At 48.1% G+C, this 22,667-nt stretch overlaps 1 protein-coding gene across 1 annotated transcript in view; it reads left to right on the top strand.

Moving 5' to 3' along the window:
* NOS1 (nitric oxide synthase 1) overlaps positions 1-22,667 on the top strand; it is a 169,807-nt gene that overhangs the window by 91,461 nt on the left and 55,679 nt on the right. The window contains exon 3 of the mRNA XM_063085368.1: positions 12,071-12,197. Within this exon, the coding sequence (XP_062941438.1) occupies positions 12,071-12,197 (127 nt within the window). The remainder of the gene's footprint in view (positions 1-12,070; positions 12,198-22,667) is intronic.

Here is a 22,667-nt window from a genome sequence, read left to right as displayed (position 1 = left end):
AAGTGTCTTAAGAGTATTTAGAGATCTCCAGGAAGCCCTTTGGGGGCCTGGAGTAAAGTAGCTCCCCAGGCCCCTGCATTCATTCATTTAACAAATGTGTGTTGAGGACCTACTGTGTGCCAGGCACTGTTCTAGGCTCTAGGGTAGAGCAGTGAATGAAACAGACAAATCCTCTGACCTTATGAGTTAATGAAACAGACAAATTCCCCAGCCTTGGGGAGCTTACAGTGTAGTGGGGAAGACAGACAATAAACAAATATATAAACACATAGTGAGAAGTGCTAAGAGATAAAGTGGGGATGGAAATTGGAAGAGTTGGGGAGGGGGGAATTTTAAATGGGGAGCCTGGGGCAGGTCTCACTAGGAAGGCAGCATTTAAAGACCTAGAGGAAGGGAGGGAGAGAGACTGGCAGCTTTCTGGCAGGAAGAGCAGACCAGGCAGGGAGAATAGCGAGCGCAAAGGTCCTGAGGTAGGAATGTGCCTGGCGTGTCTGAGGAACTGGGTGGGATCCAGTCCCAAAGCTGCCCTTTGGTGGCCCCTCAGTCTGTGGCAGCCTGTCTCAGCCTAACATTGTATCCTGGGGTTTTCCTAACTTCCTGCACCTTGGCAAAAACTGAGCCAATTCCAGCAAGAGCCCAGAGCCTCCCAGGTAGGAATATGGAGGTTGCATTGGAGCCCCTGGGAAAAGGGGGACAAGAGCCACTCTCTGTCCTTTAAGGCCCTGCCCTCCAAGCCACTCCTTTTTTCCTCTGTGAGTTCCTTGAGGACAGCCTGGAGTCTCCCCCACACCTTTGATTCTCATCTCTCAGAAAAGGAAGACAGAGACTTTTGACCCCAATATACAGAGCATGGGGTGACCCCCTTGGTGGGGCGATGTTTGGGGGCTTCTGTTGCCCTGGACATCCATTTCCAGATCGGTCTTCAAGGTTCTGGTTGGTGGAGATTTGAGGCCTGGTTCATCCATGACGAGCTCAGGAGGCCTCCTAGGCTAGAACCCAGTCCTCAGGGGAACTGCCACCTCCTGGGGTAGGTTGGGGGTATCCCTGTGGCAGCACACCCAGTGGAAGTGGAATGTTTAGGCCTTAATGTATCCTCTGGGCATCCAGCAGGCCTCCCGAGTCTCAGTCAGTGGACTTAAATTCTAAAGCAGCTGCAGAACCCAGAATCGAAGGCATTGGCCTTGTTTGCCAGGAGACACTGGAAAGTGTCCCTGTCCAAAGGCTGCCCTTAGGCATGACCTCTGCCTCCCAGTCCTATGCGACCTTCCCCATTCCTCAACACCACCTCTCCTGAGAAAAGCAGCAATAATGCAGAACAGGGACAGGAGAGCGCTGGCCCCTCCCTGTGCACAGCTGAACCTAATATATCTAATGTGACCTGCACTTGATTGTGAGTCTCAGCTGGGCACGGGGTGGGCATGGGTGGTGAGTTTCAGAATTCCCATGGGCTTTATTTCAGTCACACCCCTAGCACCCCGGGAGTCTGAATCTCCATGGGTGACATGGAGAAGTCTCCCAGAGGATCCACAACTGGGAGCTGGGTCCTACCCCTCCAAGGCGCTCACTGGATCCTCTTCCTCAGTTGACGGACTGGGACACAAAGCTTGGCACAGAACACGAGATTTGGTTGTGATGGGAAAAACTTGAACTGGGGCCCTCTAAGTAGCCAGGCTCTAGGGGTCTGTCCAAACACCATCTCAGAGAAGCAACCTCCTGCCTTTGTTTCCCCAAAGACGAGGGAGGGACAAGCCAGTCCGATGTGAGGTCCTGCCCTGGAAGACCTTTTTCCAACTAGGAGCCTACATCTAAGCTGTCAACCTTCCCTCACCCATCATGGTCCTCCCTGTAGTGGCCCCATCTCAACCTGGCACATGATGAGGTGGTTTGACCAAAGCAGCAGAAAAACAAACTGCTTCGGAGGTGCTAAGGTTTGGGGGAAAGTGGCCCAGGGCAAGTACAGGGCTCTGAGAAACCACTTAGGTGAATAGTTCTAAAAATGAGTCATAGTTAATAATAGCTCCCCCCCCCCGCTTTAAACAAATATTTTTAAATGCGTCCCTTACTAACTAGAAGCGAATTCACAGATAATATCACCTACCCCACACTTTATATTTTTTTAACCAACATAATGCCCTGACCATAAGATAAAGGAGACAGCATAAAGTAGCTTACAATAAAAGAAGCTGTAATTGAATGTATCAGGGCTCAGACATGACTCTGCTGGAATGGTCAGATGTTTGAGCCTAAACATAGAATTGCTGCAAACACAACAGCATCGAAAGCAGGCTGACACAGGTGTGTTGTTTTGGCAACTCAAATGCCACCAGCAGCGTCGCCTTGGTGATGCAATTTTCCGAAATGGTGATGACTCCTGATAAAACAATGGGTAAATCAATCTTTCCTTGATTTCCCCATTAGGTACATGCATGGAAAATTTGAGATGTTTTAAAGCCGTATTTATACCTGAGAGAACTGGGATCTCGGCCCAGGAATTTAAGCTTGATTTTAAACACATGAAGGTCCACAGGTCGGGTTGCAGTCAGGACCCTTTCTCCTTGTGTAGGTTTGTCTCCTTGTTGCAGGACGTCGACTGCGCTTGATGCCACCTCCCTCCTGCTAACGTGCCAGGAGCACCCCCCCCATCGTTGTAACAACCAAAAGTTGCCCCCACAAATTGCCAAACTGCATCCTGGGGGCTGAAATGAGGAACTCATTAACAATCAGTGTCCCAAGTCAGGAATTAGAAGCCCAAAGACAGAATGTTCTTTGGGGTCACTGTCGGGACTGGCAGGACTAGGATGGTTCAAGTCCCTTGAAGCACACAGCTGCCTAGAAAATTCTCATCCTCCCAAAGACCTTTCTGTCCAGGTTCCATTTGGGGTGAGGGTTGGCACTGGCATCCTGGGTGCTGGATGAACAGTCGCTGCCCAAGCCGCTCAACCAGCTTGGGTAACAGTGAGGCCACCAGGCCCAGAGCCCCACATCCAGGGTTGGTGGCTTCTGGAGGCTGTCACTGGTTCGCTGCAGTGCTTTTGTCTTTCCCGCTCTGTTGCCTTCATTTTCTTCCCTCCTTCCTCTTGGAAGCAGATGAAATCTCCTGCCCCGTCTCTTCATTTCCTCATGGGGCATTCCTGTTATTTGGTGGGGGACGTGGCACTTATTTGGGGGAAGAAGTGACGTTTACTCTAGAGGCAGCCTCATCCCTTCATCCCAGGAGGAAGGTGGCCCCGGCAGGAGGTGGCAGGAAGTGTGAGAAAGGAAGCGGTGAATCCAAGGGCTTCTGGCACCTTCTGCACTTGGAGCGGTCACTTTAAAATGCTGCATGTCGGAGAATATCCAGGTTGCTCAGCTTGCTGCCCTGAAGGAGGGTTCTAAAGAGGCCAAGGTCCCCGGTCCAGCATCCATCTGGACCAGCAAGTAGGCCTCACCCTGAGCCCTGATAACCCCTCCCCCAATAGTCACCTCTTCAGAGATTGTGTGAATTCTGCTCCGTAAGTAGGACGTGTGGTTTTAGCCCACTTTTATACTTGAGGGTACTGAGGCTCAGAGAGGTGAAGCAACTCACCCAGGGTCACACAGAACTGACTACAGGATGCTGTCCTGCCTCTCCCTAGAAGTGTCAGGACAAGTGTCTAGAATTAAATGAAAACCTGGAAAGAAAATGTGGCTGGAGGAACAGAAGTCAATTTCAACCCTAGAGAATCAGCTTAATTGCAGAGGTGGAGGGGCCGGAGAAAGGGGCTCCTTCTGTGGCAAGCCTAAGTTTTATAGTTGTTATGCTAGAAAACCTCTGCTGAACACTTTGGGTGAGACCCATGCTAAGGTCTTCATGTTAGCTAATTTGTTTGCTCCTCACAGCACCCCATTTTCCTGATGAGGAAACCAAGGCTCAGAGAGGTGTGGTCATTTATCCTAGGTCACACAGCTAGCAAGCGGCAAAGCCAGGATTTGACCCCAAACCCATTCTCTTGACCTCTACTGACTTTGTAGATTGCACTATTCACCACCGTGCACTTGGCTTCTAGCCATCAAATTCTGAGGATATCGGAATATTTTCTCAGAATCTGAAAGGGAAATTGATGCTCTCAGATGCCATCTCCTAAAGATAGCAGCCCTGGCCTGGTGCACCCAATGCAGGTCCCCCGAGGGCTGCCCAGCATCATTCAAGACAAGAGGCGGGGCCTCCCCAGTTAGGAAAGGGCCCCCTCATTTGCTCTTTTCTCTCTTTCCTCCATCATCTTCAAGACAAACCCATTATCCTGAGTCAAACCTTCCAGATTCGTTACTGATGGAATTTATTCGAGGGGAAGAATTTGAGGGAAAAAGGACACAATCAAAAAGCCCATCCTTCATCTAAGGTTGGTTCCCACCTATGATTTGCACCATTGAAACCCCACATTTTATCCATCTCTGAATCCCCAGCATTAGTTTAGAGCTTGGCCCAGGGTAGGCCCTATTGGAAGGAAGGAAGGGATAGATGGATAGACACCCCCCCCCCCCATGACTCTCTCCCTATAGCAAGGAGGACAGCTGGCTCCGTTTTTCCTTAGCAAGACTGGGGCTAGTTAGAACTCCCTCCATTAGAAACAACCTCAGAATGATTAACAATACTATCGATTCCAGGACTGTCTGACTCAGAGGAGCTCCTCCAGGCTGTGCTTGGCATGCCTCATAGTTTCCAATCACTCTGCTGGGGCATTTTCCAGCTGAGGAACTGAACCCAATAACTTTGCCTTCATGCTGCATCTCAGTGCAGCTTTTCACTCTCACCTCAATCCCTCGAATGTGAGGTGCTTCCCCAGTCCGTCCTTTCCCAGGTATCAGTCTTGCATTGTACCCTCTTTCCATCTCTGCCCCTGCCGTCTTGTCAGGTGGCACACAGCCCTTCATTCTGGGGAAGATCTATGGGATGGGCTCACCTGCCCACCTGCCAAAAATTGCGGTAACCAGAGGGCTTCTCACCATCTTTCATGCAGCAAAGTTACCTGAGCATCCATCCTGCCCCTGATACTGTTCTCAGCACGGGGGATCCAGTAGTGAACCTCTGCCCCTGTGGAGTCATATCAGAGACACGAAATGAATAGTAAACAAATGGACACATGCAGTCATGTTAAATTGTGGTACATGAAATGAAACAGTGACCTGAAGAAAAGTGGCTTTGGGTTGAGTATTATAGTAGATCGGGGGGGTCAGGGAAGGGCCTTCTGAAGAGGCAACGTTTGTACTGAGGCCAGAAGATGCCAACTATGTGAAATCTAGGGAAGAGTGTTTCTGGCACAGGGCACAGCAGGAGCAAAGGTCCTGAGGCAGGAACCAGGCGGGGAAGTTCAAAGAACTGAGAGAATGCCTGGGGGCTTGCATGCAGTGGTAGGAGGCAGTGAGGTCAGACACGTGGGAGGGGCCACCATCTATCCTCCCTTCTGCTGTCGTCACATCTCCCTCTGCCTCTCTCTTATAAGGATACATGATTACATTTAGGACCCACCCAGATAATCCAAAGTGATTTCCCCATTTCAAGATCCTTAACACCCCATAAGGTCTGCAAAAACCCTAAGGGGAGCATACACAGGTTTAAGGGATTAGGGCCTAGTATCTTTGGGGCCATTATTCAGCCTGCTATACCTCTCCAGCCAACACCATTGAGCAATACTGTGGCAGCCCCAAGTGGACCAATGGCTGTCCCTGTCTCCATCAGTATGCGGTCTCACTGGGCTGAGGCCACTGACCTTGCTTCTAGCCTGCCCCCTCCTTACCGCTCACCTACCACCTATTTTAGGAAAGCCCCTTGATCTCTCTGGGGCTAAGTTTCCACATCTGTAAGAATGATCTGTGGACCACATGAGCCCTAACATTCCTTCTAGAACTACTATTCCAGTTCCTCGTGAAGGGCAGTGGTGGACCACGCTCACTGCAGGCCAAGCAACTGGCTGGTCCAGTTCCTCCCAAGCCACACCCAGAATGTTCACTACCCCATTTGATCTCTCTGGAACATCATCCAAAGGGAGGAGCTCTAACATCCTTTTAGGTCAAAAGTCATAAACTGGGACTTGAGAGTCACGTCCAGTTCTACCATGAGTTTTGTTTGGCCTGCAGAGTTTTCTGAAAAAAAAAGTGAATTTGTGGTGAAATAGAAAAATAAAGAGATTTCACGTAAAACTGGTTTCCAGCCTCTCAAAACATAAATACACACACACACACATATATATATATATTGAAAGAACTGTTAACACAGAATCCATGTCCTGGTTGGGGGAGGAGGGGATGGCAAGGGGCTGCCCTGGGCTGTCTGGTTCTCCCGCATCCAAACAGCCCAGTCCACCCATTGACTTTGCTAGCCTGGCCCCTGTGGACATGCGAGTTGGAAAATCCTGCCCAGCCTTTAGATATTAGTCACTAAGAGTCATGATTGTGACTGAACCCAAAAGCCCTGACCTTGCTCCTCAGCTACAGCATTTGCAGTAGAGTTTCTGCTCTCGACACAGCATGTTTTTTTATTTAACGAGAAATTTTCCTCCTCCAGCATGATGAAATATAAGAGAAAAGCTCCACAGAGACCCCAAACCCAGTATCCCCAACCCCCAAGTCTTCCTGCCTTAACTCGGCTCCCAGCATTTGCAGCCAGGTGGAGGCAGAAAGCTAAAGCAAGGGGAAGCGGGAGTCCGGGGGAGCATGGTGTCTGCTGAGAACGCGGCGGGGCCTCCTGCCAGGACCAGCTGCTCCTCGGCAGCCTCCTGTGCCTGGCACACAAGCCTGGCCCACCTGCTTCCCTCCTGGGTCCTCAGGGTTGGTCAGTGGTCAGCATTGAGCTGACTGACCCATGTACAAGCTTCCCATGGAGTCAGGCCTGGGACCCCCATCCCTTCTGTGCAAGAGGCCAGGGGGCCCTGGCTCCCAGGAAGCCTTGGTTGGAAGGATCTGGCAAAGGTTCTCGGCAGGCTTAGAGATGCGAGATTGACTCTTGGCTTGGATAGGATCATCCAGCTAGCGAAGTGGAAGAAAAGGGGATTTAGTTTAGTTCTTGACGGAAAGCGTAGAAAATGCTCGTTAGGTGGGAGGCAGAGCTCCACACCTGGCCTTATGGCAGCACAGAGTGGGGGAGCTCAAGACCTGGGGGAGGAGACTGGAAGAAGGAAGGGTGATAAGGACGGTGACATTTCTAACCAGGAGGAAACCTTGCTCTGTGCTGCTAGAGTCCAGGCTAGAGCACTCCCAGGGAAATGGGTCTCCCAGAGGGTCTGTGGACCACCTTGGCTGCTCCTGATCATGCAGATTCCAGGGTTCTCACCTAGGGGGTGGGCTCAGAAATCTGAATTTTAACAAGCCCCTCAGTTGATTCAGATATAGCCTGAAGTTCGAGACTGCCAAATGTGACCTGTGCTAGCTCTGGGGACACTGGTCCACCAGACTGCCAAGTCCACTGTGGGGTGGCTTTTCCAGCAACGTAAGGACACCTGAGAGGAGGCGGGGTGGGAGTCACTTAGAGACGGTGAGCTCCTCAAGCCCATCTGGGAATAAGAGACAACTAATAAGTAAATCCTCTCTGACCCTTGGGTGGGCACAGAGCAGGGATGGGCAGGTACAGAGCAGAAGCGTGAGGTCAGGGTGCTCAGTCTCGTCTGAACCGGGGCATCCCAATAGGGAGGAGTACAATTTCACCTCCCAGGGGACATTTTGCAATGCCTGGAGACATTTTTGGTTGTCACCACTTGGGGATGGGTAGCTGTGCTACTGGTGTCTAGTGTGTAGGGGCCAGGGGTGCTGTTCAACACCTTACAATGCACAGGACAGCCCCCACCACAAAGAGTTGTTGGGCCCAAAATGTCAAGAGAGCCAAGACTGAAAAACACTGAGGTAAACTGAGATCACGCCAGGCAGCTGGGTGGGACCAGGACTCACGAGCACTGGCAAAGGAGCATCACCATCCAGATTTTTCAGAAGTCAAGAGTGGCCCTGTCTGCTTCCTTCTGTGGGCTCTCAGTATATATTTTTACATGAAGAAATGATAAAACAGAGTTGCCAAAATTGCATTTACCAGATGAATATATTCAACACATCAACCTCATTTGGAAGAAATATCCAATATTTCGATTTAAGATTCTTCATAGTGTGAGGTCCAACCACACAGCTCCCCTGGAGTCCCCCAAGAAGCCCTGTTGACAGTGTCTCAGGTAGGACGACAGTGAGTAGACACCCATTTTCCAGCTTCCTCTACTGCTCCCTGCCTGTGTGACCTTTGGCAAGTTACCTAATCTCTCCAGGCTCCAGTTTCCTTAGTCATAAATGAAGATAAACATAGCTCACGTTTAGTTAGTGCCAACTATGAGTTAGGCATTTTAAATGTGTGACCTCATGTAGTCCCTGGGAGAGATGGGGCGTGAAGTGGGTCTTGAAGGCTGAGTAGGAGTTGGCTGTCAGCGGAGGGAAGATGAAACTCACCCAGGGTCAGCCAAAGTATAAAGACAGGAGTGGATGTAGTGTGCTCCTCGGGAGGAGGGGAGGGTGGAGCCATCAGGGCCAGGGAGGATGGGAGTGGGAGCTGGGAGTCTGGAAGGGAAGTGGAGAATTCCCAGATGTCTGGACTCCATGAACAAGACATGGCAGCTCAGAAGGGATTTGAGTACAGACATCCCCACCTATGCCCCCAGCCCCCAGGGAAAACGCCCCCTTTCTCAGCCAGGAGCCATGTGTGTCTTCATTTCTTCAGAGACATGACGGCTTCAGGTGGCACTGTCCAGTACTGCAGCCACGAGTCACATATGGCTCTTTAAATTAAACTTAACTGAAATTACAAGTTCAGTTCCTCAGTGGCAATGGCCACATTTCAAGTATTCGGTTGCCACATGTGGTTAGTGCCTGTTATCCCGAACAGTGCAGACATGAAATATTTCCATCATCGCACAGTTCTACTAGATAGGGCTGACTTAGAGGAATCGTCATTCTGCTATACGGAACTAGAAGTTCCCTTCTCTGTTTCTTCTGCTCATCCCATAAACAAATTAGTAGTAGGAGTGATAGCAGGTGCACACTGCTAAGTGCTGGAAGCTTTACTTTATTTAACGATTGCAGATATTATTATTAACCCTATTTTACAGATGAGTAAATGGAGTCTGAGATAGGTTAAATGTCCAAAGTTGCACAGCTTCCCACTAGCAAAGCCAAGAGATGAACCCATTCCTCCCAATCCACCACCTGTGTTTTTAACCAACGTGCTATACTGCTCATACAAACCTACCAAGCAGGTACATCCCAGGGTGAGCAGATTCATGGCAATAAACCAGATATTTCCCTCAGACCTGGTTATCACTGACAGATTGTAGGTTGGGAATCTAACTAAATCTACTTCTTTTTTTTTTTTTTCTTTTTTTTTGGTGGCTGGCTTGTACAGGGATCTGAACCCTTGACCTTGGTATTATCAGCACCACACTCTAACCGAGTGAGTTAACCTGCCAGCTCTCTACTTCTGCTTTTGCTCCTTGATGAATGGAAGCAAAACAGTTCAACCTGGATATTCCCTGTGGTCCTCTATTAAAAATATCCTTCCCCTGCTCATGAGCTCATGACACAGGACTCATATAAGTTGGTGTTGGCAAAACACTTCAACTGCATTATTTAAACAAAGGTGTTAATGGCTTAAAAAAAAAAAAGGATGACAAGAAAAGAAACTCCCTGCAAATTCACACAAGACAAGCAATGTGATCCATTTCAGAGTTGCCAAGGTAGTTGTACCCTGTAATTTTTGCAGACTGGCCTCATTCAGCAAGAGATGTTACATTACTTGCTCTGTAGCCTCTAGCTGAGAAGGAGCATCCTGACCGGTTTTTCCAATCTCTGTTTAAAAAACGGAAGGATCAGAGCTGACCATCAGTGAGACCTAGTTTTCAAATTCCAGTTCTGTTCTGTGCTCACTACGGGACCTTGGGAAACTTCCATAACCTCTCTGGGCTCAGTTTTTTCATCTGTAAAATAGGGCTTTTAGTGTCTGTGGAGATTAAATGAAATAATTTTGGTGCAAGTGCCTGGTATGTTACAGATACTTAAAATGTGTTAACCTCCTCCCTTCTCTGCTCAATCCCCATTTACGGTCATGTGATACATAGGATCAGGAGTTTCAGAGCTGAAAGGGAGCTGAGTGACATTTTGAGCAGCCCTCTCAACAGACCATTTCTCTGTTTATCACCATAAGTAAACCATTGACTTGGGAAATGTCTGTAATCAAGAGCCACTCTGGGTATGTTTTGGTGACATTTTAAAGAGGGTAAAACAGAATGTTCTCTGTGACAAATGCAAACCTCTCCAAGCAGGAGAGTGGAAGTGGCTTTGACGTGGGCCACAGAGACTATGTGAAACACAGCAAGGAGGAAGGGCATCTGGCTGGCCCCATGTGAGCAGCTGGAGAGGCACGCAGGGCCATGCACTCGGAGCTTGGGCTCTGGCTTCTGATTCATCCCAAATGACTGCCACTTCACCAGACTGGGGGAGAGGGGGGCCCCCAAAGCTGGGAACATAGAACAGAGGGCTAGACGAGGGCCAGCCTGGATGTCTGGGACGAAGACAGAGATGGGCCACAGAGAAAGCTGTATTTCCCAAGCTGGGGAACAGACAGGGTAAAACTGGACAAGAGGGTCAAAAGAAATAGGTTGTCAGGAACAGGACAGAAGGCTTAGCAGGTGGAGGAAGAAGTGAGGCAGAGCTAGTGGAGTGAGCTGGATTTGACCCCATGTCAAAGGTAGGAATCTTCATCTCAGAGGATGGTCAGCCTGTGGCACCTAGCCGAGACAGCCTCATCCTGAGCCTGTTAGAGTTCAAGGGCAGAGAGCCAAGGTAGCTCAATGGTTAAGAAGTCAGGCTGTACAGTCTGGAGCAAGCGTGGGCTTGAATTTACCTTCACTAGCTGTGTGGCTTAGGCTAGTGACTTAACCTCTCTGAACCTCAGTTTCTTCATCCAATGATGACTGTGAGATGATGGTGTCATGCGGGAGAGGAGGAGGAAGATGCTGGTGATGCTGGTAATGACAGTGATGATAATGAAGATGATGATGTGATGAAGACAATGATGGTGAGAGGATGATGATGGTGGTGGTGATTGTAGTGGTGATGATGGCACTGATGAGGAGGAGGAAAAGCTGGGTGATGATGATGATGACGGTGATGGTGGCTGTGGTGACGACTGTGGTCATGGTGATGATGATGGTGATGATGTGAGAGCCTCCACTGCGGAACAGATGTGAGGAATGGGCTGGACTGCTGGGCTTTGCCACTGACTCACCGTGTGACCTGGAGCAACTTAGCTCCTCTCTGTGTCACTTACCCCATACGTAAAATGGCGATTAATCATCATTCCTGCCTCACAGTTGTCACAAGGGTTAAATGAATTAAAATACTCATAAATTGGTAAAGGGACATGAAAATCAACTACAATGTATATTGATAAAATTTTAAAAACCACTTATAAAGTGCTTGGCACATAGTAAGTGCTTAATAAATGCTAGCTATCATTATTAATAGTATCATTATTTTTGTTGCTATGGTCCCTTTATTTTCTAAATCATTCAATTTATCCTGAGCTGCTATTGTACAAAGCCCAAAGCTTTAGCCAAGGTCAGAATGACATATCATCCTGGCCCATGGAATTTCTCTGTCCCTCCTGCCCCCTACTTTTTCCACCATTAAGTGTCACAGGCATTAAATTAAGGGCTTCACAGTACATGGAGTTCTACTAGGATATGGGCCTCCTCTGTTCCCTGATTTATGAAATGGGGAAGGGGGGAAGGTTGAGCAAAATCCACACCATGTCCATCTTGAAATGATGTCTACAAAGATGGGAGTCTACCAGCCCTCGGGGTCAACATGGATGAGCTCACCTTTGTGCTTGACAACCGGGGCTGCCTTCCACATGTTGCAGGTGAACTTTATGATGTGGCAGGCTCAGCCTGCACAGCCCACTGGCTCCACATAGAAGCATATGCGTGAGCTGCCGAGGTTCTATACAGACTCAGCACTTGCATATCAGAGCAGCCAGCGGTCCTTCCTGATGTCTCCCCTTCCTCACCTGCCCCATCTTGCCTTTCAGAGATCTCGAGGGCAAGTCGCACAAACCTCTGCCCCTTGGCGTGGAGAATGACCGAGTCTTCAACGACCTTTGGGGAAAGGGCAGCGTGCCCATTGTCCTCAACAACCCGTATTCAGACAAGGAGCAGGTAAGCACATAGTTCCCATGCCTCCCTGAATTCCCCCGGTGGGAAGCCAAATCCCAAACTATGCTGGGATGGAAACCAGCCATCCTATCGGGCTGGAGAGCTTGGGAGGCTGAGACCAGGAGCGCCTATCCTGGGATAGGGATTTTGGCTTTGTTTTTGTATTGTTTTGCTTGTGAGATTGCCATTTGTTACATTTTAATTCTGTTTCTACCAGGAAAGGCATTCACATAGTTCCAAATTTAAAAGATAGAAAAGATACATGGTGAGAAGATTTTCCCTCTCCCCTAATCTCAGCCACACAGTTCCCCTCCCCAGAGGTGAGCAATATTAATAGTTTTTGTGCGTTATTTTAGCATCATTTTATGTGTAGACAGGAAAATATACACACACATATTATTTTCACGTATTTTTCTACAAATTAGAGCACACTACACATATTATTTTGCCCTTGTTTTTTCACTTATCAACATATCTTGGAGATTAATCCCAGTTAGTAGATAAAGAGGGTCCTGGTTCTTTTTTATAGCTGCATAATCTTGTACAGCTATGCCGTAATTCATTGAGCTATTCCTTCATAATGGACACTTGAGCCATTGCCAATATTTTGCTATGACAGTGCTGTAATGAGTGACATTGTACAAATACTTCATTTGGCACATTGACGGGCTTATCGATAGAATAAATTCTTAGATGTGGAATTGAGGGGTCAAAAGTCATGTACATTTGTGATTTGGGTGGAAATTGCCAAATTGCTCACTATAGAAGTTGCAATAGTCCTACCAGCTAAGTAGGAGAGTGGCTGTTTCCCCACAGCCTCGCCAGCTTCATCTGTTATCAAACTTTTTAGTCTTTGCTAATCTGCTGAGATGTGTTTTGACAGCTGAATCAATATTGTTCCCCAGAGTGGCTAGATTTGGCTGGAGATCAGCAGCACCTTTTTCTCGCCTGCCCAGGCAGCTGACCGGCCAGGCCACAGCAACCCTAGGGAAGCGTGTGAATTTTCCACCCACCCTCTGCATTGCAGCCAAGTATGGGTGGAATGACCAGAGGGAGGGCAGAACAGGGGATGGCCCAGGTCACTCAGCAGGTGAAGATAACCTGCTTTCTTTTCCCAACTTTCCCATCCTGTCCTAAGGCCTGGAAGGCACAGACCAGGTTGTCAGGCTCTTTCATCTGATGCTTGATCTACAGACAGTACCTTTTGCTACCAGTTCATCTGAGCAATGACTCAAAACCTCTCTACATAGCTTCAGGGAGGAGAATGAGACATTCCAGAGCTTCGGGGGAATTGCTTTCCTTAGCTGCTGATGTCTGGCCAGGAAGATAAAGACATCAGGGATTCCACAGTAGGTCAGGCTCGTGGTCATGCTGGCTGACTCTCCCTCTGGCAATGAGACCTGGGACTATTTGGTGGAAAAGCACAATTGTATACTTTTACTGTGCTGTCCTCAAAAATCAGGCCACACTGTGAGCATTAGGGAACTATTGTCTATTAATGATTAAAGAACAAATATAGTCTAAAATTCCCTTATATTTTCTTTCTTAATTGAAAATGAAGGGGTGTTGCCATATGAACCCTCCCAAGACAAAGAAGGACAGAAGGAGAAAGAGGCAGCCTCAAGCCAGATCCAGGCTGTAGATGTGATTTGTTAGGTCTACACTGTATTGTCCTTCGAGATAATTTATATTTATATTTTAAATTTATTGCCAATTTTTCAAATTTTTACATAAATATATCTACATCATCTCTTTAAAAAGTGCACAATTGACCACAGTGAACCTACATTCTTATAGGGCAATAATCTGCATGGGCTAAATAGCAGCTGCCCCCTCTAGACGGGACATGGCTCTCCAGTTTGCCATAATCCCCACCACTCCCTACTGTCTCCCTCTCATGAAGTCCAAGAGTCCATTGTCATTTATAATAACTTTAATGCTATTAATTTTCTTATAATAGGATGAAAGTTAAATCTTTTTGTATCTTTGTCTTTATTATAAGTGGCAAGTAGAAATAAACCAAGAGGAAAGATGAGAAAGATTTTATTTTTTGTGAAAAGGAAGAATATTCTTATGTATTTAATATGCAACCAAGTGTTCTATGTTGAAATTACCCAGCCTCCTTTACTGATTTACCTTACCTACCAGTCTCGTTTAGGTATCAGAGTTTGTAATTCCTGGTCTGCAGTAACCCTTGAGATCTGGGTTGTAGGTAAGAAGCAGAGAAGGTTTTGACCCCACCGGAAAGAACTGAAAGTCACTGCAGAAATCTGAACAATGGCAGGACTGTGGCCGTGCCATCCACCTCACTTAGACAGCAGCAGCTTGATAATCATGACCTTGAACTTCAATCCTGGGGAGTGGGGCTTGATACTGAAAATGGGGTAGGAGTGATGCGTACAAGGACCACTGGCCTTCTTTGCAGGGCATGATGATGAAAGGACAGAGGTATTGAGAACTTGCCTTAGGGCCTCTTCTAAAATGGAAATCCCGTTTCCTTGGAAAAGAAGGAAGGAACTTTGAGGGTGCTGGAGAAAAGGGGAAGGACCGAGTCTTCCCGAGGTTACATAAGACTGCCAAGCAGTTTTAGACTGAAAAGCTCCTGGAAGCATGACACAGAAGCCAGCAGGGCTTGAGGTTTATGTTCACTCTCTTACCATCAAATCCTCCACGTAGTCCGTGACCCAAAGAGATTCAAAACCACAGGCCTGCGAGATCATCCTGGCTCTGTTGCTGAGATTCGATTTTCCAAATACCTCTCAGAAATAGAGCCGACAGGAGGCAGAGACCCAAGCGCTGGGTTATATTTGAGTCCCAGCTCCAGAGCTCAGGAAACAGCCTTGTTACTTCGTGCGAGACATCGCCTTAGCCACGCAGACTTCAGAAACGTTTCCTGGGCTGAGCAAATTAACAGAAAACACGTTGTTCTTCCCATCTTGAAAGGCCATCTCCTATACTTAACCTTGCCTCTACCTGCTCAAAGCCTGGAGCTCCTAGAACCAGCTTCCATCCTCCCAGTTGTAACCCACATTTGCTGCTTGGTTAAGCATCCACAGGGGGGTTTATTATTGTTAACACAGAGGGGCCCAGCCACTACTTGCTTTCCTGAGTCAGCAAGAGACAGGTGATGGTGGAGGAGCAGCTGGTCTGCATTTTCCACAAGAACTGGGCAAAAGGCAACAGCACAAGTGAAACGGGTCAGATGAGAGCTAGACATGAGGAAGAACTTCCTGACTCAGAAGACTTTTTGCTCCCTGAGGGAACAGTGAGTTCTGTCCCTTTGGCCCAGAAGGGATTTTCACCTTCTCTGATGCTCTCGTTTGTTTAAACTGGAAGAAAATCAGTCATAAAGACACTTTCTCTTACGTTCATCTTTAGTAGTCATTTCTCTTGCTGATACTCTGGGTCTATTGGGAGTGGGGTCAGTGACGCTCAAGTCCCTGGTCACAGAGCACAGTGTGTGGATGACTTTATTATCCTCATCTTTAACACCCTTGCCAATTGCATCTGGTCCGGGATAGTAGATGGGATGAATCGGTTCACCCATCTCCAGCCATTTACCCAATGCCTGCCATGTGCATAGCCCTGGCATGGAAGCAGAGATGAGCAACAGTCCTCCCTGCCCTTGACCCTCAGGGATATGTGTGCAGAGAGACTAAAAAACAATGCAATTAGTGCTGAAATAGAGAGGAACACAAAACACTGCAGGAGCATAAATACCTCAGCAGGTACCAGGAAAGGTTCACCCCAAGAGGTGACGTTGGACTGGGGTTTTGAAGAACAAGTAGGAGTTTACCGAGAAGAAAGTGGAGAACAGCAGGTAATGGTTGATATGTTGCACTTTTTTTCTTCTGAAGGATTGTTATTAGATCTCTGAGGTTGTCTTTTGTGCTAATACCACCTGAAACACGTGTTGAGCTTTGACACCATTCCAAAGGCGCTTAACATCATAGTCATCTTCGGTGAAATTCTTCCCTCGATAAATACCATGAGAAACTTCTGTTTGTCCTTTCTCCCTGCAAAACCTTGGAATTTAATCAAGCTCTTCTCAGCTTCCATTCTGATTAGTCATCTGTTTCCCTTGCCTGCCTGGTTTGCTTTTCTAAGGAGGGAGGTAGGGGTAAAACCATGCCCTGCTTGGGGACAGAACATCTATCTTCAGTGACTGATTTACCATTGATCAGACCCTTAGTGGGTCTGGGGCCTGGGGAAGCAGTGTTACCATTTTCAGTTCTCCCTTCTTATCCATCCACCCCGCGGCCTTTGCCCCTTTCCCCAGCCTCTTGCTACAATTGGATAGTCAGATAGAGGACTGTTATATTGAACCCCCCTCCCTGCCCCCACCACCTCATCAGGAGCCTGGTGTTTCCTCCCCTGGGGACTTAAGCCTTGCTGGCTGCTTTCAAAATGTCAAAATCTGCTGAGAAGCTTCTCTCTACTTCCAGGTGAGTGTCACTTGCACCCCAGCCTCTCTGGAGAGCTCCAGGTTGAGGCAAGTGGGGCACAGTCTTGAGGGCCATTTCTTCCCAAATCTTCTGAGGATCAAAGGTCACCAGGGCTGCTCTGTATACGAGTATGTACCAAAGACCAGCTGGTATTGGCTTTGCTGAAAACCAAAAGGAAGTGGAAGACCCCTGGGTCTGAATGAAGGCACGTCAATGAAATACTCTGCCTCTCAGCAACAACCCAGTGTGCCAGCAGTGAATTCTTCTAAGTCAGTCCTGACTCACTGCACAGTAATGATGTAAGAATAAAAATAACAATAACAGCGATAACAGTACCACCTTGCAGGTTTGTAGCCATTTTAACCATTGGACCCACATGCCCACAGCCTTGAGACAAAGAGCCCAGCTCTGGGGTCAGATCAGGTTTGGTCCCCTCCTAGTTGGTGACCTTGGTGAGACGATTAGTTAGCTGAGCCTCCCTTTTCTAATAGAGGCTAATAGGTTCGTTGAGTTGTGGGGAGGACACAGTGAGATAATGTATAACTAATGGTGTCAGCTGTCACAATAGTAGCTACTATGTATTGAGCAATGTCAGCTACTGTGCTCAGCACTTTAGAGCACAGTCTCATTTAATCCCCAGCCCAACCCAGTGAAGTACTATTATTATCCCCATTTTACAGATGAGAAAACTGAGGCACAGAGGGCTTAGTAGCTTCATCAGGGTCCCATAACCAGTAACTGGTGGAGATATTTGAACCTAGGCTGGGGAGCCCCAGAGCCCACTCTTAACTCTGCAAGGCGTGGCACAAACTAAGTACTCAGAAATGTTTGTCATTATGTTGTTTTTATTTGGCTAATTATTATGCTGCTAACTTAGGTATATTGCTAATTACTATCGCCTATCGGGTGAGAAGCACTGTCCACATTTTACGAATGAGACCCTCGTGGCCCGGAGCTCACAGTGACCCAGAGCTCACAGTGACCCACTGCGTCATGACAGGCTGCATCTCTTTCCTTTTACGACTACATGATCATTCTTGTCCATCATGCAAATCAGTGTGACGTATGTGATTCATGGCTCCTGAGGGCCAGGCTCTAGGACTACACAGACGGAAGAGCACGAGGGCCTCATGTGGAAAGATAAGAACATAGAACCTGGATTCCAAGCCCAGCTCTGTTGCTTGTTATTTATTAATTTAGCGATAGCCCCTTCACCTCTCAGAGACTCTGTTTCCTCATCTGAAAAATGGGTTACTGTGAGGATTCACTGAATGCATTGAATCCACTGGTGGATGCGCAATGGCTTGGCCCAGGTCAGGCACCTAGCAGGCATTTACTAAATGTTCCTCGAAATGAAGTGAAATTGAACATGATCACTACCCTGGAGGAGCTCACAGCCCAGCTGTCATCTTTCCATCAAATATGTGCCCCAATGTCCAGAAACTTCCACCGTGCACAGCAGTCATCATGCTGTGACATTTGGGGTTTCATAGATTCATGCGCAGATGTTACCCTCAGAGCCCACCTTGCTGGCTTTAGCAGACTCCATTGGCTCCATTTAGGCTGACATCTCGGGGAGCCTGTTTGTTACCCCCTTCCCTAAGCCTTTCTCTAAGCATTTGAGAAACCTCCTGTGTTTTGACATTAATTTCTCTCTGTGGGAGGGTGCCCCAAATCCCGAGATCTAAGTTGCTGTTCAACTCATTTTTGCCCCCACCTTGATCGGGTCACCTGTCCCTTGCCTTGGACCATAGTTACACACCCAGGTGGGATTTTCCCAAAAGCAAGTTCAGTGTCCCCCTTTCCTGGGTTACCCAGTGTCCCCAGGGTTCCCTCAAACAGTGAACCCTCCCTGTTGATGCTTTCCAAGAATGTATACTGAACAGAGTCTCTCTAGTCCCTGCGGGCAGCAGAATCCAGCTCTTGCTGACATCTCATTTCCCTCCACTGGACCCATCACCTGCTCAGTGACCCCCTGGGTCTTTATAGGTCACTTAGCCAAGAGACCAGCAACCAAGTCCTGCTGTCCTAGGGGTTCAGAGCCAGGATGGAGCCAAGAAGCAGTGCCTAAATTGACAGGTGCTTGGGTTCAACCCTACTGGAATTTCTACATATTTTGCTGTTTGTTTCAATAGTGCATATATTCAGTGCAGACTGTCCTGACTGTCGTCCGGGTGGGATAATGACATTTTGGTTTGGGAATCAGTGAAACCACTCTGCATGCTCACTCACTACATCTCCCTAAATTCAGATTCTTTTCCCATGAAGGCCAAGTGGGGTCAAAGTCATTTTCCATCCTCTCTTGGCAAGTCAATGCCAGTTGCCAAAACCCCCTCCAAACAGAGACTAGCAGAGGCCAAGAGAGCCCCAACCCACTTTCAACATCTGGGGGTCCCAGGATATGTTAAAAGCTAAAAAGACCAAAACTAGTCACAAAATTTGTGCATTTTTAATGTTTACATTTAGCAAGTTAATGATTTTAACAAGCACACACAATACAATGCAGTATCATGGGGGCAGCCCATGAGATAATTACAGGATTCATTCTCAAATCAATTCCTAGTGCACATATACATTCTGGTCTTGTAATGGGGCCAGGTTTAAAGTTATCTAGTAACATCTGGCTATCTTGTAATATTACTGTGGTTTGAAGAAAGTGTCAGCAAATCTAGCTTAAAGTCCCCTTACCCGCTAGAGATCCTTGCCACCCCATTCCCAAACTGTGACAGGTCTGACCCCTGATCTCCCCTTTCTTAATCAGCCTCCACAGACTATAAAACATGGACTGTTGAACTGGGAGAGAGAGAGAAAGAGAATCAGTGATTTCGAGCTTCCATAGAGTTATTGTAAAGAACGAATCACTTTAGACATAATGCTTTGAATATACTCCAAGGTTCTAAACATGGTTGGTTAAATTCTATAAGTAGCAATTTTTTAATTGCATGGGTGGGTGGGTACCTACTGGTTGGCAGGTCTGTGGGCCTGGACCCTGAGCTGCCACAGCTCGTAACCAGGTTACTCTTGCTGTCCTGAAGAGGTGGCACCACAGGTTGGAGTGGTGCCACCTGAAATGCAGCAAAGGGCACCATGTGTGGCATCTGGCCCCTGGCGTGGTGGCCCACTGCCCAGCTCAGCCCCATTGTGCTGCCCTCATTTCAGAACGAGCCAAGAGGGGCAGGTTGCTGCAGGCCCGTAACAGAGGCGTGTCACTGTCACCAAAAGCGTGAGAATAAGAAGCTACTTTCCTTGTGCAAGTTTGGGTCTTCCCCCCTGAATTCATGTGCTAGCGCTGCCATAACAAAGCACCACCACTGGTGCCTTAAACAACAGAATTTAGTGCCTTACAGGTATGGAGGCCAGAATCGCAAAATCAAGGTGTTGGCAGAGCTGGTTCTGTTGAGGGCTAGGAGGGATAATCTGGCCCCGGCCTCACTCTTTGGCTTGTAGATGGCCATCTTCCATGTCCATATGGCCCCCTCCCTGTGTGTGTGTCTGTCTCTGAATTTCCCTTTGTATAAGGACACCCATCATATCTGATCAGGGCCTACCCTAATGACCCCATTTGTAACTTGGTTACCTCTGTAAAGACCCTATCTCCAAAGGAGGTCCCACTCTGAGGTACTGTGGGTTAGGATGACAGCATATGAATTTGAGGGGACACAGTTCAGCCCATGACAGCTCCTAAGATGTCCTGTGTCTCACAGTGCCTCCCTCCCTCGCCGTAGCTCTCAGTCGTGGCTTTGCTGTGAGGTCCGTGACGGTGACAGCACACAACTAGGGAAGGGCAGGTGCTTGGCTTCTGTTTCTAGATCTTCCAGATTCTGGTGCTGAATTTCTGTCTTCCTGCCTAAAGCACTTCCCTCCCTCCACCTCCCAACACTCCTACTCCGCACTTCACAACGTCTGCTAAAAGGCTCACAGTCCTCCCACTTACCCAGACTGGAAGCCCCCAAAGCCATGTTGATTTCAGCCTTTTCCCTCCACCCTCTCGCACCCCAAGGCTCTCACTTCTGCTTCCAGCACTTCCAGTCTCCAGCTGTTCCCTCCCTGTCCCGCTGCTCCTGCAGCTGTATTTTCCACCCTCATGGCCTCTTTTGTGCAACAGGCTCTTCATGGGTCTCTCTGCCTCTGCCCTCTCCCTCCTGCAGCCCTCGCAATCATATATTTCCTAAAACCCAGCTTTGATAAGGTCGCTTGCTCAGGCAGCTGCACGGGCTCTTCATTCTCTACTAAATCAAGACCAAAGTCCTTGGCTTAGCATTTAAGAGACTCCACAATTTCAAAATTCATAGACCTTGCATTAGCCTGCTTGGGTTACAATCACAAAGTACCATAGACTGGGTGGCTTAAACAACAGAAATTTATTGCTCACAGTTCTAGAGGCCAAAACAAAAAACAGAAAAAAGGACCTCAAATGTTTATTGAACTTGTGCTGTGTGATGGGCTGGGAATAGAGGAATTGAACAGTGGATAGGCCGAAAACAAATATCATCTACCTATGAGACACAGAGATATAAATATACACATACATGTGCACTCAGTGGTCAGCCACTGGAATTCAATCCTTTAGATCAGAAGTCAGCAAACTTTTTCTGTAAAGGGAAAGAAAGGAAATATTTTCAGCTTTGTGGCCCGTACGGTCTTGGTCTCTATCATAACTACCCAGCTCTGCCATTGCAGCACAATAGCAGCCATAGGAAAATGTAGAAACAAAGGAGCATAGCTGTGTCCCAATAAAACTTTATTTACTGATACTGAAATTTGAACGAACTTCCTATACCTTTCATGTGTCACAAATAATTATTATTTTGATTTTTGTATTCAACAATCTAAAAATGGAAAGACCATTCTTAGCTCACAGGCTGTCGAAAAACAGCCAGATCTGGCCTACGGGCCACAGTTTGTGGACCCCTGATTTAAAGCAGGCAGCTGTAGGACGCTTTTCCCAGTTGTAAGATGAGATCCACTGTATGGCTGAGGCCTTGCTGCCTTCTTTTGGGCGTGGGCTGCAAGACCATTTCCTTCCGGTTTTCAAGGTCCCTGCTAGCTCTCTAACTCAGGAGGTATTGACAAAGCCTTTGAAATGCCCAGGAGCTCACAGCCTCCTTCGCAAATTTAGGAGCAGTTGTCCCAAGGAGCCCTCCCACAGGACCCACTGAGAGAGATCCAGTGTCTCTCCCCTCACCTGAAAGCTTCCATTGTCCCACTGTAGACACAAAGCCTGAAAATGACACATGTAGACATAGCCCAGAGCCCACTTGTGCCCTGTCCCCAACATAATAACTCTCAAGTGCTGCTAATCTGCGTTTTGAGCAGGAACCCTTCGGTCCCCACTCAGAAAAGTCATTTGCATCCTACAAGCAGGGCTCCTGACTGCTATATTAATCTCCCTGTTTGCCCCCTCCTGAGTCATCTAATATTACTGCTGGCTAATTAAAACATCAAAGCCCCAAGTACAACAGCCCTGCCAGAGGCCCCCTAATGCCTGGTTTCAAGCGTGCGATCCAATGAAGCCCAGGGTGGAAGGTAGCCTGGCTTGTGCTCAGGCAGCCAATTACTTGGCTCTTAACAACCACCCCTCGCACATCTGGAACCCCAACAGATGGCCTCTTGTATTAGGCCTGTTCTCTAGCTCCCTCTGCTCCCCAGCAATGAAGGCTGTCGGCTGCCCACCCACCAGCCACACCCCACACCTCCTGCTCGTGCTGGGCCACCCTCCCCACTCATCTGCCCTCCCGCCCTCTGAGTCCTGGGCCCAACCCCAACACCAACACCGTGTCTGTCATCCCCTCCTCTGAGATTCCAGCTGTTCCTCAGTCTCCAGGGAGTTAACGTGGGTGGTTGAGAGAGTTTCTCAGCTGGCTGAGGGAAACCCAGTATTGAGGGAGGTTGGCTGGAGTGCCTTCCACGTGGGCAAGGTAGGATTGTTTTTCTCAAGGATGTAGGTTGCCAGCACGATCAGAGGAATGAATCCCTACAAAGGCCTTCCCAGATGTGACTTCCATCCACTGCATGTCTGCTGGGAGCA

The sequence above is a fragment of the Cynocephalus volans genome, chromosome 2 (genome assembly GCF_027409185.1).
Source record: "Cynocephalus volans isolate mCynVol1 chromosome 2, mCynVol1.pri, whole genome shotgun sequence".
NCBI lineage: Eukaryota > Metazoa > Chordata > Mammalia > Dermoptera > Cynocephalidae > Cynocephalus > Cynocephalus volans.
Note: the sequence above shows the minus strand (reverse complement) of the source record. Positions and strands in the feature narration are given on the sequence as shown.